This window comes from Geotrypetes seraphini, chromosome 13 (assembly GCF_902459505.1).
Source record: "Geotrypetes seraphini chromosome 13, aGeoSer1.1, whole genome shotgun sequence".
Classification (NCBI taxonomy): Eukaryota; Metazoa; Chordata; class Amphibia; order Gymnophiona; family Dermophiidae; genus Geotrypetes; species Geotrypetes seraphini.
In genome coordinates, this window is record NC_047096.1 from 20,447,549 (window position 1) to 20,462,121 (window position 14,573).

At 42.7% G+C, this 14,573-nt stretch overlaps 1 protein-coding gene across 1 annotated transcript; it reads right to left on the reverse strand.

Annotated features, from left to right (window-relative positions):
- Positions 1–3,594: 3,594 nt before the first annotated feature.
- Positions 3,595–12,547, reverse strand: TMEM167B (transmembrane protein 167B). The gene is made up of 3 exons (XM_033918967.1): positions 12,392–12,547; positions 7,196–7,327; positions 3,595–5,775 (listed from the first exon to the last, which is right to left on the reverse strand). Exons 1-3 carry the CDS (start codon positions 12,399–12,401, stop codon positions 5,693–5,695), a joined length of 225 nt encoding a protein of 74 aa, XP_033774858.1. The 5' UTR covers positions 12,402–12,547; the 3' UTR covers positions 3,595–5,692.
- Positions 12,548–14,573: the final 2,026 nt, after the last annotated feature.

Here is a 14,573-nt window from a genome sequence, read left to right on the forward strand (position 1 = left end):
AGAGGCTAGCCAGGGAGGCACGAAATTTCAAACCGTTCTTCAGATATGTTAAAGGGAAACAGCCAGCTAGGGAGGAGGTAGGACCGCTGGACGAAGGAGACAGGAAGGGAGCGGTGAAGGAGGAGAAAGAAGTCGCAGAAAGACTCAACATGTTCTTCTCGTCTGTATTTACAAACGAAGACACAACCAACATACCGGAACCTGAACAAATATTCAATGGAAATCAAGCAGAAAAATTAACATCCATGGAAGTGAGCCTTGATGATGTACACAGGCAGATAGAAAAACTTAAAACTGACAAATCCCCGGGTCCGGACGGAATCCATCCCAGGGTTCTGAAGGAATTAAAGGAGGAGATAGCGGAACTACTGCAGCAAATTTGCAACCTATCCTTGAAAACAGGCATGATCCCGGAGGATTGGAAGATAGCCAATGTCACGCCCATCTTTAAAAAGGGATCAAGAGGTGACCCGGGAAACTACAGACCAGTGAGTTTGACTTCGGTTCCGGGGAAACTGACGGAAGCACTGATTAAAGAACACATCGATGAACATCTGGAAAGAAACGAACTTTTGAAAACAACCCAACATGGTTTCTGCAGGGGGAGATCGTGCCTAACGAACTTATTGCACTTCTTCGAAGGAATTAACAAACGGATGGACAGAGGAGACCCCATAGACATCATATACCTTGATTTCCAAAAAGCCTTTGACAAGGTGCCTCACGAACGTCTACTCCGGAAACTGAAGAACCATGGAGTGGACGGAGACGTACATAGATGGATCAGAAACTGGTTGGCGGGTAGGAAACAGAGGGTAGGGGTGAAGGGCCACTACTCGGACTGGATGGGGGTCACGAGTGGTGTTCCGCAGGGCTCAGTGCTCGGGCCGCTGCTATTTAATATATTCATAAATGATCTAGAAACAGGCACGAAGTGTGAGATAATAAAATTTGCGGACGATACAAAACTATTTAGTGGAGCTGGGACTAAAGAGGAATGCGAAGAATTGCAAAGGGACTTGAACAAATTGGGGGAATGGGCGGCGAGATGGCAGATGAAGTTCAACGTTGAGAAATGTAAAGTATTGCATGTTGGAAACAGAAACCCGAGGTACAACTATACGATGGGAGGGATATTATTGAATGAGAGCAACCAAGAAAGGGACTTGGGGGTAATGGTGGACATGACAATGAAGCCGACGGCACAGTGCGCAACAGCCGCTAAGAAAGCAAATAGAATGCTAGGCATAATCAAGAAGGGTATTACAACAAGGACAAAAGAAGTTATCCTGCCATTGTATCGGGCGATGGTGCGCCCGCATCTGGAATACTGCGTCCAATATTGGTCTCCGTACCTTAAGAAGGATATGGTGTTACTCGAGAGGGTTCAGAGGAGAGCGACACGCTTGATAAAAGGGATGGAAAACCTCTCATACGCTGAGAGATTGGAGAAACTGGGTCTCTTTTCCCTGGAGAAGAGGAGACTTAGAGGGGATATGATAGAGACTTATAAGATCATGAAGGGCATAGAGAGAGTAAAGGACAGATTCTTCAAACTTTCGAAAAATAAAAGAACAAGAGGACACTTGGAAAAGTTGAAAGGGGACAGATTTAAAACGAATGCTAGGAAGTTCTTCTTTACCCAACGAGTGGTGGACACCTGGAATGCGCTTCCAGAGGGAGTAATAGGGCAGAGTACAGTACAGGGGTTTAAGAAAGGATTGGACAATTTCCTGCTGGAAAAGGGGATAGAGGGGTATAAATAGAGGATTACTGCACAGGTCCTGGACCTGTTGGGCCGCCGCGTGAGCGGACTGCTGGGCATGATGGACCTCAGGTCTGACCCAGCAGAGGCATTGCTTATGTTCTTATGAAATGTATATTGTTTTTTAATTATATAGACACCCACATTTTTGTGAAGCAGGATACTTTCAATGACCAAGAGTAACTACAATATCTTTCCTTAGAGCTGGGGTAGTGTTGGAAATCATAAAAACTTGGTGAATAGCATTTAAGGTGACACAGGTGGTCATGTACGATACTGGATCCTTCCAAACAGCAGCTACCTGGAAAGAATTCTTAAACAGAGATGAGTGACAATTTTTCCCAAGTGTGCTTGGAAATTCTGGGAGGTGAGGTATTCTTATTGCTTTACTGATTATTGGAGCAGTAGATTGTTAGTTTTAAACTGATCTTTGTATAATGTGATTTACCTGGCTTGTTAAGCAATAAAAAAGGTGCAAGATCTATGAACCATCCGCTCATATCAGATTGTATTCTTGTATCACGCCCAATCCAACCCATGCAATGCTAGTACCACTATGCCAATCTCCTAACTTATCCAGTCAAGTATCAGACTTTAAATCAGTGTGATCTTTGGCTTTGTGCTAATACACCGAGCAGTCTAGGCCTAGAAATGAAAGTAACTATCGGTGCCTGCCCTCCCCCAGCTGCAGTCTTAAGGAACAGGTTTGGCATCCATGTCTCTCCCTCCAGAATCATCTATGCCAAGCTATTAATCCAACCAATCATAGAGCTAACAAGCTGTCTTTTGTGCTATTCCATCTGAATCATGCCAGCCTGGAAGTAGCTGAGCTCTGTAATCCAATGCCAAGCCCATAATCCATTTTGTTATGGGGTAAGAAGGTCTGTAACCCAGCCAGCTGATTAACCGTTCCCCTTAACTGTATCCTTGACATCCTGTTTGTCTGTCTTGGCTGTTTAGATTGTAAGCTCTTTCGAGCAGGGACTGTTTTCTTCTTCTTTGTGATTCTGTATAGCGCTGCGTGTGCCTGGTAGTGCTATATAAATAATAGTAGTATTGTATCAACCAAATCATTGAGATATCAAGTTTTGCAGGGGCCATTCTTAGCATCACTGCACCCTTCCCTAAGCCGTCCAGGCCTATATGTTAAAAGGAGTTGTATTATTCTACTAATCCTTTCAATCATATTAACAAACTTTGCATCCTAACCCATTCCAAAAGATGCTTAAGAGAAAAGTGTATACACTCTTGTCAGTCAATACCCTGCATTTTGAAACCAAGGATTTATTCTCGTTCTTTTCTAGAAATGGTTCACACTCCCACCCTGGTGACCCCACAACTCATCACATTTTCCACCTATTCACAACAAAACATGCATGAGTAATATTTGCACACAGTACAGGCCAGTAGACACAAATGGGGCTCTTGCATATTCTTTACAGATTTGTTGAAACACCTACTGGCTGTGGAGTATCTAGGATTTGGAAACCATTGCTTTTAGTACCTTACCGTCAGCTTTGATATCACACTGTTCCCGATTGGCTGTGTCACATCATCTGTAAAGTCATTGTCACAGTGGCCCAATGAGATGATCAGAGTGCAAGTCTGAATGAGTGCTCTTAAATAGCTGTTCTTAGGGGTGCCAGGCTTTGGAATAGAAACAGATGCTAAAGTCACACTGACACATAGGTACAGGTTAATCACCACTATTATTATGTGTGATTAGGAAGCACAATAGTGGATGGGAATTAAAATATATGAGAAAAATATAAAAACCAAAACAGAGTTAGACAGCCAGAAAAAATCAAGCAGAAGCCAGAACCAGCCTGTGTAACTTTCTAAAGACTTTAATTCTCATCAAAAGTATTTGAAACCTTTGCTTCAAAATATTTTCTTCAGCATCTACGATCAGCCTTGTTAACAGAACTCCTACCTTCCCTGTGCTTCAGCCACTTGGCCAATGTAATTAACAGGCCCCATAGAAGGAACCTGCTAGTACAAACCACACTGCAGATCTGAACCAAGCACATGCCTTCCAAACCTTTGGTGCAGGGTCCTCTTCTAAAAGATCTTGTGGGTGACGTTGTAGCATCAGATGCACACTGGCAAGAGAAGAGGAGCCATATACCCAATTTCTAATTATTCATGGGGTGAAAACCTATGCTGACCTTGTGATAAGCATGATTTCACTAGCCGTTTGGCAAGAGATCAGTTTGTTTCACCCAAGTATGTGCTCAATCAGGCAGCATCTAGTGAGATGAGACCTGCAGCATTCCAGTCATCAGAGACAAGCAAAAGGTTTTTGAGTAAGACAGGTAGATGATAGCTGAGTAGGAGTACAGGTACTTTCCTTCACTCATTAACAGGCATCTAGTGTTCCCCACTAGCAGCTGGTTCATTTAAAAAGCATGCCATGGAATTGACTCAGAATGTAAGTCCAGATTTAGATAGCTAGTTGTCATCGATCACACTGCAGTCAGAAACTAGCTAAGCAGAGCTCCTTCAGAGCCAGAATGCCAGTAAGATTTCTTTGCACCTCTCCTTAAGAGCATAAATATAGTAACAACAATAAAACGGGGCTCAAGTCTCAACACGGAGGCTCTTTTAGATAAAATGTGTGCAATGTTTTGGGTAATCATGCCTGCAGACTTTCTCTTTTCACGTTCCCACTCATCATAGCAGCTTCCCCATTAGGATTCTTCGCACTTCCCTTTTTTGAACACTGGCTAATAGCAGATCTAATCTAATGCTTGGCTTTATATACCGAGTCTTCATTCTAAGAAAGCTCGACTCGGTTTACAATAGTTCACAGCTCACTTCAGATATCGTATGAATTTTGTTCCCTAGCCTTCCTATGGATAGCACAAGGATAATTTGCCATAAAACTTTGTTTTCAATAGTCAAGGGCTACTTTGATTACATTAATAGAGAATGAGGTCAAACAAAAAAAATGAAACCGCCAACAACAGTGACCAGACTGGTAGGTATAGCTCATATATAGTGATTTCAGACTGTGGAAAAGGAACTTGATGCCAACCTAGAACCCTACAAGGAAACAGCAATTGCATGGTCTTCTTGTCAACATGCCTTAACCCCACCACCCTTAGAGTGGACCCAAAACCAATACCCGAACCACTAGAAACAGCTCACTACCCTGAAGCTATAGGCACTAAATGTAACATTTTATCAGAGATAGTCTTGCTCTGGATTGTGTCATTTCCCTGCTTCGTTTCTGAGGGAAATCAAGTTAGGTGGCAAATGAGCTACACTTTTACTAAATATTCAGTAAAGCCCCCATCACTCAATGATACGAATGCTAATATAGGTCCCATCCCTCAGGCTCAAAACAATCACACATTAGAAAACCTGTTACAGCAGAAGGAAGATTTAGTGCACTTTGCTGCTGCAGGTGTTAAAGCAGAGTTGCAGGATCTGTCCATGGAAGAGAATGGAGATTCCATCAGTCATTTCCAGTCACAGCAATGGCTGAGGTTTTACTGCTTTACCGCCTCCTTTGTCTAGACCAAATCCACTTGCTAAGCATCAGAGTGAAGGTAGAAGGGAAACGACATCCATCAGCACAGGATGTGTATACGTGTGTTTCATCCTGGGCCATCGCTATCTCTGTATGTACACTTGTTCTAGTTCTTGCATTAAGAAAAACCTGTAATGGCATGAGCTGTCTACGCGCACTAGTACAGGGTGTTGCAGGTATGGAGGAGTAGGAGTCTTTTCTTTATAGCAGAAAACATTGGATAGAGAGGCCAGGGGAAAAAAAAGGGAAGTGTGTGGCATTTAGTCTAAGAAGCAGGCAGCGCTGTGTTCCTCCAGCTGCAGAATACAGTCATAGTCTGTCAGAAGCCACAGCCAAGTTTGCTCCTGAATTTCATTTCTTTGTTTGATTGCGAGCATTGAAAGCAGTAGGGCTCACTTGATGAAGAGGATGTAGAATGCCATCAGAATACAGGACAGTGCCACAGCCACATGAAGTCTGGTACCAATAACAGCAGCTGAAAGGAAAAGTGAAGGGAAGCAAGGTAAGAGAAAATCTCCACCAGTAACTATATGTTAGTGCAGTACAGAACAATAATCCCCATCTAAAACGCAGTGCTAGAGAACCAAGCATCTACAATCTATTAAAATCTGTTCTCCCCAGCACCCTAGAGGCCCTTCAATTCTTTACTGGTGTTTACACAGTTGTCAGTCTGACACAGGTTATATATCCTGACAACATGACAACAGTAGGTTATTTTTTTTCCTTTTACAAAGGTTTCTTTCAGCCATAATTACCCTAGAACTTGACCAGTGTGAGCAAAGGGAGTCAATAATCAGCAGCATTTACTAGGGTAGAAGTGGCTCTGTCCCAGATAAGTACCGCTCACTAGAGCCAGCTACTGATTTTCAGCCACATTGGCTGGAAAATGCTGCCAAGATATTTTCCGTGAGCGCACTGGCACTAGCTTTGGGGCAGAACCAAAAATCATCTGGTACCCAGATAAGTTAAGACAGCACACTGAATATCAGTAGTTCCTAGAGCATTCCCCACAGTTAATGCACATTAGCTTTTACTGCAGCAGATAATGCATTTCACTTAATATCTCCTCAGCAGATGGTACATCCTTATCGATCATATACACATCATGTGGTAAATGCATTTTCTCTGTGCTATTGCATGAGCAGAACCTTGGCATGTCCTCAAAATTAACACACCTAAGGTGCAGTAACTGTGCACTTACCGCTGTTAAGTAAAAAGGGTGGAAGTATTAGATTGAGGGGTAGAATTTGGTTATTTGATGAGGCTAGAAAAGAGCAAAATGGGCCTCAACAAGAAATAAGGCCCTTTTTTATTTAGCCTCTCAATTATGGAATGCCCTTTTTTTTGTGGTGAGAAAACATGAAAGTTTTAGCAAATTTAAAATGGCATTTAAAAACTCTTGTTTATTTTTTTAAAAAAGATTTTGATATGGAGGTAGATGGGATTTTAAAGATTTACTAGGTTGTCTGCAGAATATGACCAACAGAGCAATGGATGAGGAATTGGCCCTTTTTAGGATATTTTATGAAAGATCTTGGTCTGAATGGAGGTGAGATCTGTCCTATATTATCAATGGCGTTTCTTTTATGTATTATTTTGGATTTGTAAACTGCTGGGTTCAGGATGCTGGTAGGCAATAATCAAATGTTTTAATAAACTTAAATGTTGCATAAACATTTTAGGATGTAAAGTTTTGTCTGACAAATTATACCGATAGAAACACAATCTCCTCCTCTTCAGAGAACTAGAATGCTGTTTATAAATAAATTACAAAGGATCAAATGAGGCCTTCCTCCAATTTTGTGCTGACAGATACTCCATCATTAATTTTATTTGACAGTAGTAACAATCATCCATCCAAATTCAGCTCAGAACTGTGAAGCTGGGCTTCTTACCTTTGTAGAAGACACCCCAGACTCCCTTCTTTTCAGATAACAGCCAACCTTTCAGCCGAGGCACCTTCTTAAAATAGGCACAAGTGCAGATAAAGAGCAAGCCAAAGACCAAAATCCCATCCAAGGAATACACTGTGAGGGAAAGGCAACACATCCAATTATCACCTCAGCCCATAAATAACAAACATCCCAATCCATCATGCCAAATGTCTCATCCCTTTTATCATTGGCTTACAGAGAAAACCATCCAAGAGTATCACTACCATAACCGTACCCAATGAGATCGCTATACAGTATATGTAATAAACCATGTATTTTGTGAATTATTTTGTAAATTTTTGAGACATAGGGCTCCTTTTACAAAGGTGCGCTAGCGTTTTTAGCGCATGCTATAGTGTGTGCTATCTGAAAAACTACTGCCTGCACTAAAACCGCTAGTATGCCTTTGTAAAAGGAGCCTATATTGTATAAGGCTAGCTGAGGTGGGAATAACTGAAATCTCTATTATTATGTTGCCAAATTTGTTAGCTTCCCTAACTTATATTAACATTTTATTATGTCTGTTCATTCTGTCCAAGCATATGGTAGTATATCCCTATACTCTTCCCAATAGTGTAGCGAGGGAAGGAGGTGCCTGGCATCACCTCGCCAAGCGTCCCCCCAGTGTACTTCAAATGATCGCCAGTGGGGAGCAGCATCTCTAACCTACTGCTCCCGCCAGCCTCAGCTCTCCCTTCGCCATCACTTCCTGGTCCTGCAACCAGGAAGTGACATTAAAGGGAAAGCCAAGGCTGCTGGTGATCATTTGAAGAGGTAGGTGGGTGGGCAAAGAGGTGCCGGTGCCTGAGGCAGTGCATCCCCCCCTCCCTGTGCCACCGACTGTTCCCTACCATACATGGAATGTCTATCCTCAAAAATTGCACAGTGCATTTTGTTTCCTGCTGAAGTAATCTTGTTTGAGTCCATTCTATCGTGAATATGTGATATCTTTTTTAACCTCTCTATTGTGAGTCTCCAACTTTTGCTAAGTCCTTTGAAGATATTTCATTCTAAACCATGTCTACTGAGTGACTGTTGGCTCTCCATGTTCTAGTTTAAAAGCTGCTCCCTCCCTCTCCTTTTTTAAAATGTTAATGTCAGCACTCAGGTGCCACTGGTCAAGGAGGGGGGTCCATCCATTTGGGAAAGGCTGTCTTTTCCACAAAATACTGCACATTTTTAAACAAACCTGTGCACCAATGTCTCATTCTTGCACTGAGATCCCAAAGCACATGGGCCAAGAAGCATGCCCAAGCCCTCACAAACAGCAATAAGCAATTATATAACTAGTACACAGGGAAGAAAAATAGGGCTGCCAACTACCATATACACATGTTCTATTCTCCTCTCTCGCAGCTCCTACTCCCAGTCTCCAACATTCATTCCCTCTTCATTATTTGCGTGACAGGTTGCCAAAATGCTCTCTCATTACAGTCACACAAAGAACATCTGGACCCTTGCTCCAAAAAAGAGGTATCAAAGTATAACAGTAAGAGATTTATTCTGATCCAGTGTAATGTTGCTATGAGCTTTGGGAGGAACTATAAAACCTAAGAACAGAGGAGCCATGTCTTTCCTCTTCTAGGGGGAATCCAGGAAAGAAGAATATAGAAGAGCAACAGGCGGAGAGCCCATCTAGGAGCCCACCATAGCTTTAGCTCTCTGCTCAAGGCACCAAGGTTGAAGCTGCCGATAATCATAAGTACTTATATAATAAAACCAATCCAATCCAGAGGAATTGGTGAATGACAAAAACCCCTCAAGTGTCAGAGGTTAATCCACCCACCCTAGGCTTATCACCTCAACCGATTCACAAGGCATGCTTACAGCACTTAAGGAACACTAATGCCTACCAGAGCATTACCTCAAACATCACTGGCACAAAACTTATTGTCTATTCCTTCATTAAAAAGTATAAATACGAGAAGGCAATTTATTTTTTCATGTACTGCACCTCAGACTTGGAATGCCCTCCCTATTTTTTTAAGGGAGGAGAAGGAATTCGGAAAATTTAAAAGTAACTTAAAAACTTTTCTTTTTAAAGATGCCTTTGCAAACTGATTTTTTTTATGTTACTACTCCATTGTACTTTATTATATATTTTTTTAACTATTACCCTTGTGTTTTTTCCCTGAATGTCTCTTCTTTACTTTAATGAATTGTATTTCACCCCTCCTTACCTAATGTTAAGAGTATGTTAAACAGTGTAATTTTTTTTTTTTTTAAATATTTGTATGTATTGTACAGTTACCTAACAAATGTAAATTTTAATATGTACATCGCTTTGAAGTTTGATTAAGCGATTCATCAAGATACCTAATAAACTTGAAACTTGCATAGGAGCCCAGAAACCCTGTCACCATTCAAGAGAGAGATAGAGAGATTAAATGCTAAAATCCACCTCAATGAACCATATCTCAAAAATCAGAAGGAAAAGGCTACAGAATAACTAAAAGACTTTGATGTACCATTACAAAAAGTACATAGAAACATAAAACATAGAAATAGACGGCAGATAAGGGCCACAGCCCATCTAGTCTGCCCACCCTAATGACCCTCCCCTACCTTTCTCTGTGAATAGATCCCACGTGTCTATCCCATTTGGCCTTAAAATCAGGCACGCTGCTGGCCTCAATCACCTGTAGTGGAAGACTGTTCCAGCGATCAACCACTCTTTCAGTGAAAAAGAATTTCCTGGTGTCACCTCGTAGTTTCCCGCCCCTGATTTTCAACGGATGCCCTCTTGTTGTCGTGGGACCCTTGAAAAAGAAGATATCTTCCTCCGCCTCGATGCGGCCCGTAAGATACTTGAACGTCTCGATCATGTCTCCCCTCTCTCTGCGCTCCTCGAGCGAGTATAGCTGTAATTTGTCAAGCCGTTCTTCATATGGAAGATCCTTGAGTCCCGAGACCATCCGGGTGGCCATTCTCTGCACCGACTCCAGTCTCAGCACATCCTTGCGATAATGCGGCCTCCAAAATTGCACACAGTATTCCAGGTGGGGCCTCACCATGGATCTATACAATGGCATAATGACTTCCCTCTTACGGCTGACGAAACCCCTTCGTATGCAACCCATTATTTGTCTTGCCTTGGATGAAGCCTGCTCCACTTGATTGGCAGACTTCATGTCCTCACTGACGATCACCCCCAAGTCTCGTTCTATACCATCTTTGCAGTCTGCTAAATTTATGAGAGATGCTGGATTAGGGCGTGAGTGACGTTACACCAAGGAGACCTAGAAATGTTTCTTTAATGAAAGGTTACAAATAATGCTGCGGCCTATTTACTTTAATCCTATGGACAATTTGCTTTTTACTTTTCATCATTCTTCTATTGTATATACTTGCTAAATACTGGAGTGCCTATTAAAAGACATTGGGACTCATTTTCTCAAAGCAATTAAACCTACAAAGTACCAAAGGTTACTATGGTACTTTGTATGTCTAAGTGCTTTGAAGATTAGTCCCCTTTACGTTAAAACTGGCAAGCTTCTCAGTTTTCCTTTTGTTTTTTGCTGCTGTTTTATATTTAAATTTGTGCAACCTATTATAGTAAACTTACAACAGCAGACGAATCCTTTGTAGCCTGTATGCCAGTGTCCCGCAAACTTTCTCGAGCTGCGGCACACTAAACGTAGTGGCCACAGCTTGAGGCTTCCGGAAATGCACGGACATCACAGTGATGATGTCACACGCATGTGCAACATCATCACACCCACATCTGCAGATGCGAAGGCCCTCCAGATGAGCCCTGAGATGCCAGGGGGGGGGGGGGGGGTGCCAGCAGGGAAGAGGGCCGGCGAGAAGGAGAGGTGCTGGCACCGGCTGATTGCCTACAGGACGTACTTCTCACCGCGAGAGGCATGTACTATAATCAGTTAGCTGGAGCCTCTCCTCCTCCCCAGTACACCTGAAATCTCAGGAGGAACACAGTCTGAGATGCACTGCTGTATGCCTTGGGATGGAGAGTGAGGAGTAGTATGGTACATGTTGATCACAGACCATATATAAATTATGTACCCACCTCCGTGGTAACCCTCAGCCACAAACAAAAGATTCCAAAAGTTTAAAAAATTACTCCAAGCCTTTTCAACATAAAAAGTCTTCAAACTTTCCACTTAATTCACTATTTCAACATTAAAAGCGGCTTCTAACATATTTGCCTTCTCCTCATGGTCTGAAATCTCCAGCATTCACATCATCATGCCCCCCCCAAAAAAAATAAAAATAAATAAATATGGACATTTCATGAAGTTTACAAAAAATATGTCTTATTTAAAAAAAATATAAATATATATATATATATATATATATATATATATATATATATATATATATATATATATGCTTCAGGAATGTCTCTGTGTTGAAGCATAAATCACATAGCAAAAAGAGAGTTGTCTCCATCATCTCACATCTGGAAAAAAAAGAAGGACGTGCATAAATGACATACACACAGTCAAATCGTAAAGAACCCCCAACCCCACTTGATGCAGATTCAAGGGTGGTGGTGGGGGTTATGGGAAAATATAACGCTATGGAGAACTAGCCTAATGGTTGAAAAGAGCCAGCTTTCAAATCCACTGCTGCTCCTTGTGATCTTGACTGATTAAAGAACCCAAAAGGGAATATAATAAGTCAAACAGTAATAACCAAATTCCCAAATATAAACCAAGAAAGATGGGTAGCAGTGCAGCCGAATTACCACAACCCTACAACGGAGGGAACTGCCTATTTAAATAAATATATAATAGTGAGGCCTCAGTGCAAAAGTTTAAGCTGAAACCAGTGCTCCTGGCTTAACGGGATGAAGGGAGACACTCTCAAGTCTTGTGATCTTGAGGCAATGGAGGGTTAAGAGATTTGCTCCAGCACAAATCTAAGATTGTGACTATAGAACTACTTATTTTATACCTAAGGTAATTCTAAGACGTGAGCTAAATCCCAGATCCCTTCCCTTCCTTGCACTAAACCTTAGGCTATAACCAGAAGGCAGGCGGGGGCTGTGGAAAGACATCCAGCGCAGCCTTTGCCATCCCTTGGAGATGTTTACAAAGCCAACGGCAACCTTTCGTTTAAAGAAGGAGGAGCTCCGGCCTACGCGGGCCCCAGAGCCAGAAAATCCCACGGAGGTAGCAAACATCCACCTCTCACCGTTCGTCATGTCCGCTAGGCGCTACAACCGGTCCCCACCGCTCTATCCAGGACCTGCAACACACTGCACCCAGCGTCTGCGGCGCTCAATCTTTCTATCCGACCACTTCCGGGTCCAGCGCGGCAAGGGGAGGAGTCAGCCGCACAAAATCAATCGAGTACCGATTGCATTGACCGAGAAACCAGAACAGGCAGGAGACAGCCAACAAATATATATATATATATATATATATTTTTTTTTTTTCTGAGCCTCTCGCGGTCATCTATGATTTGGGCAGGTGTTTCGTACAAGAATAATTCTTAAATCTAAGAGATCGGGTCCACAAATATCGAGCCCAAATCTATTGCAAGTTTGTGTGCAGCTAGTTTTCCTGAAACTCTAACTCCTTAAGAACCCTTAAGGTCATGCTGAGAATATGACAATCGAAAGGGTTACCAGATTTGTACTACAAAAAAAAAAAAAAAAAGAAGGATGTGTGGCTCCGCCCCATGTCACTCCAGTCCCGCCCCTTTCCGCCCACAGCCCCAACCCATTCTCCCCCCCCCCCATCCTAACCCTGGCCCCACACAAGCCTCATCTCTTCAGGGCAACGTTTGGACTTTGGAGGGCATCTGTGCATGTGACGCAATGTCACATGCATGCGCACATGCCATCCAGACATGGCCCTGAGCTCAGTAGCTTTAAAAATCCAGACAAACTGCTTTCTTCTCAAAATCTATCTACTTTTCCATGTCTTCCTTTTTCTTCCCATCTATCCATGTGTACCATCTCCTCCCTATTCCCATCTATCCATAGGAATTCCTTCTAAGTATCTTCCCTTCCACACCCATCACTATGCGCCATCTCCTCCCTCTCTCCTCCCGTCCCATCCATCCTTATGCACCATCTCTTCCCTTTGTCTCTCCTGTGGTCTAACATCTCAATCTTCTCCATTCCCCCCTCCTATGGTTTGGCATTTTTCTCTTCTCCTTCCAACAGCCTGGCATCTCTCTCCTCTTCCATGGTCTGAAATCTCTCTCTCCTTCCCTCCCCTTTCCCGTGGTCCAATATCTCTCTCTTTACCTTCCCCACTTCCTGTGGTTTGGGGAGGGCAGAAAGGAGGGAAGGAGAAATGTCACACTAGGGGAAGGGAGAGAAGGCAGCGAGTGAAAAGTTAGACTCATTTAGGGAGGGGAAAATTACATTACATTACATTACAGATTTCTATTCCGCCATTACCTTTCGGTTCAAAGCGGATTACAAAAAGAGTTATGGATGTTGGTTGTGGGAGGGAATAGCCTTCCAGGGTCAGGCCAATGGTCCATCAAGTCCAGTAGCCCGTTCTCATGGTGGCCAATTCAGATCACTAGTACTTTGCCAAAACCCAAAGAGTAGCAACATTCCATGCTAACGATCCAGGGCAAGCAGTGGCTTTCCCCATGTCTTTCTCAATAATAGATTATGGACTTTTCCTCCAGGAAATAGTCCAAACCTTTCTTAAAACCAGCTACGCTATCCATGCGTTCCAGAGTTTAACTATTCTCTGAGTGAAAAAATATTTCCTCCTCTTGGTTTTAAAAGTATTTCCCTGCAACTTCATTGAGTGTCCCCTAGTCTTTGTAATTTTTGGCAAGAGTGAAAAATAAATCCACTTGTACCCGTTCTACTCTCAGGATTTTGTAGACTTTAATCATATCTCCCCTCAGCCGTCTCTTTTCCAAGCTGAAGAACCCTAACCTTTTTAGTCTTTCCTCATATGAGAGGAGTTCCATCCCCTTTATCATCTTGGTCGCTCTTCTTTGAACCTTTTACAGTGCCACTATATCTTTCTTGAGATAAGGAGACCAGAACTGAACATAATACTCCAGGTGAGGTTGCATCATAGAGTGATACAGAGGCATTATATAACATTCTTAGTCTTGTTAACCAGGAGGCAGAGCTAAAGAAATGTTGGACTGGTGGAGAGAAAAGAGGGAGAAATGTTGGGTTGGGAGGGGGGCAGAAAAGCGGAAGGGAGGGAAAAATGTTACACTGGGAGGGAGGAGAGATGATTCAAGGAAGGGAGAGATGTCAGACTAATGGAAGGGGAAGCAGAGAGAAATGCCAAACCAGGGCATGGAAGGGTAGAGATGCCAGACTGCAGGAAGGGGGAAGGGAAGGACAGAGATGTTGGACCAAGGAGAGATGCCAAGCTATGGGAAA

Excerpts from the sequence above, each read along its gene's own strand:
- TMEM167B (XM_033918967.1), bottom strand. Across the intron at positions 5,776-7,195 it reads CTGGGGTGTCTTCTACAAAG|CTGCTGTTATTGGTACCAGA; the intron begins GTAAGAAGCCCA and ends TTTTCCTTTCAG.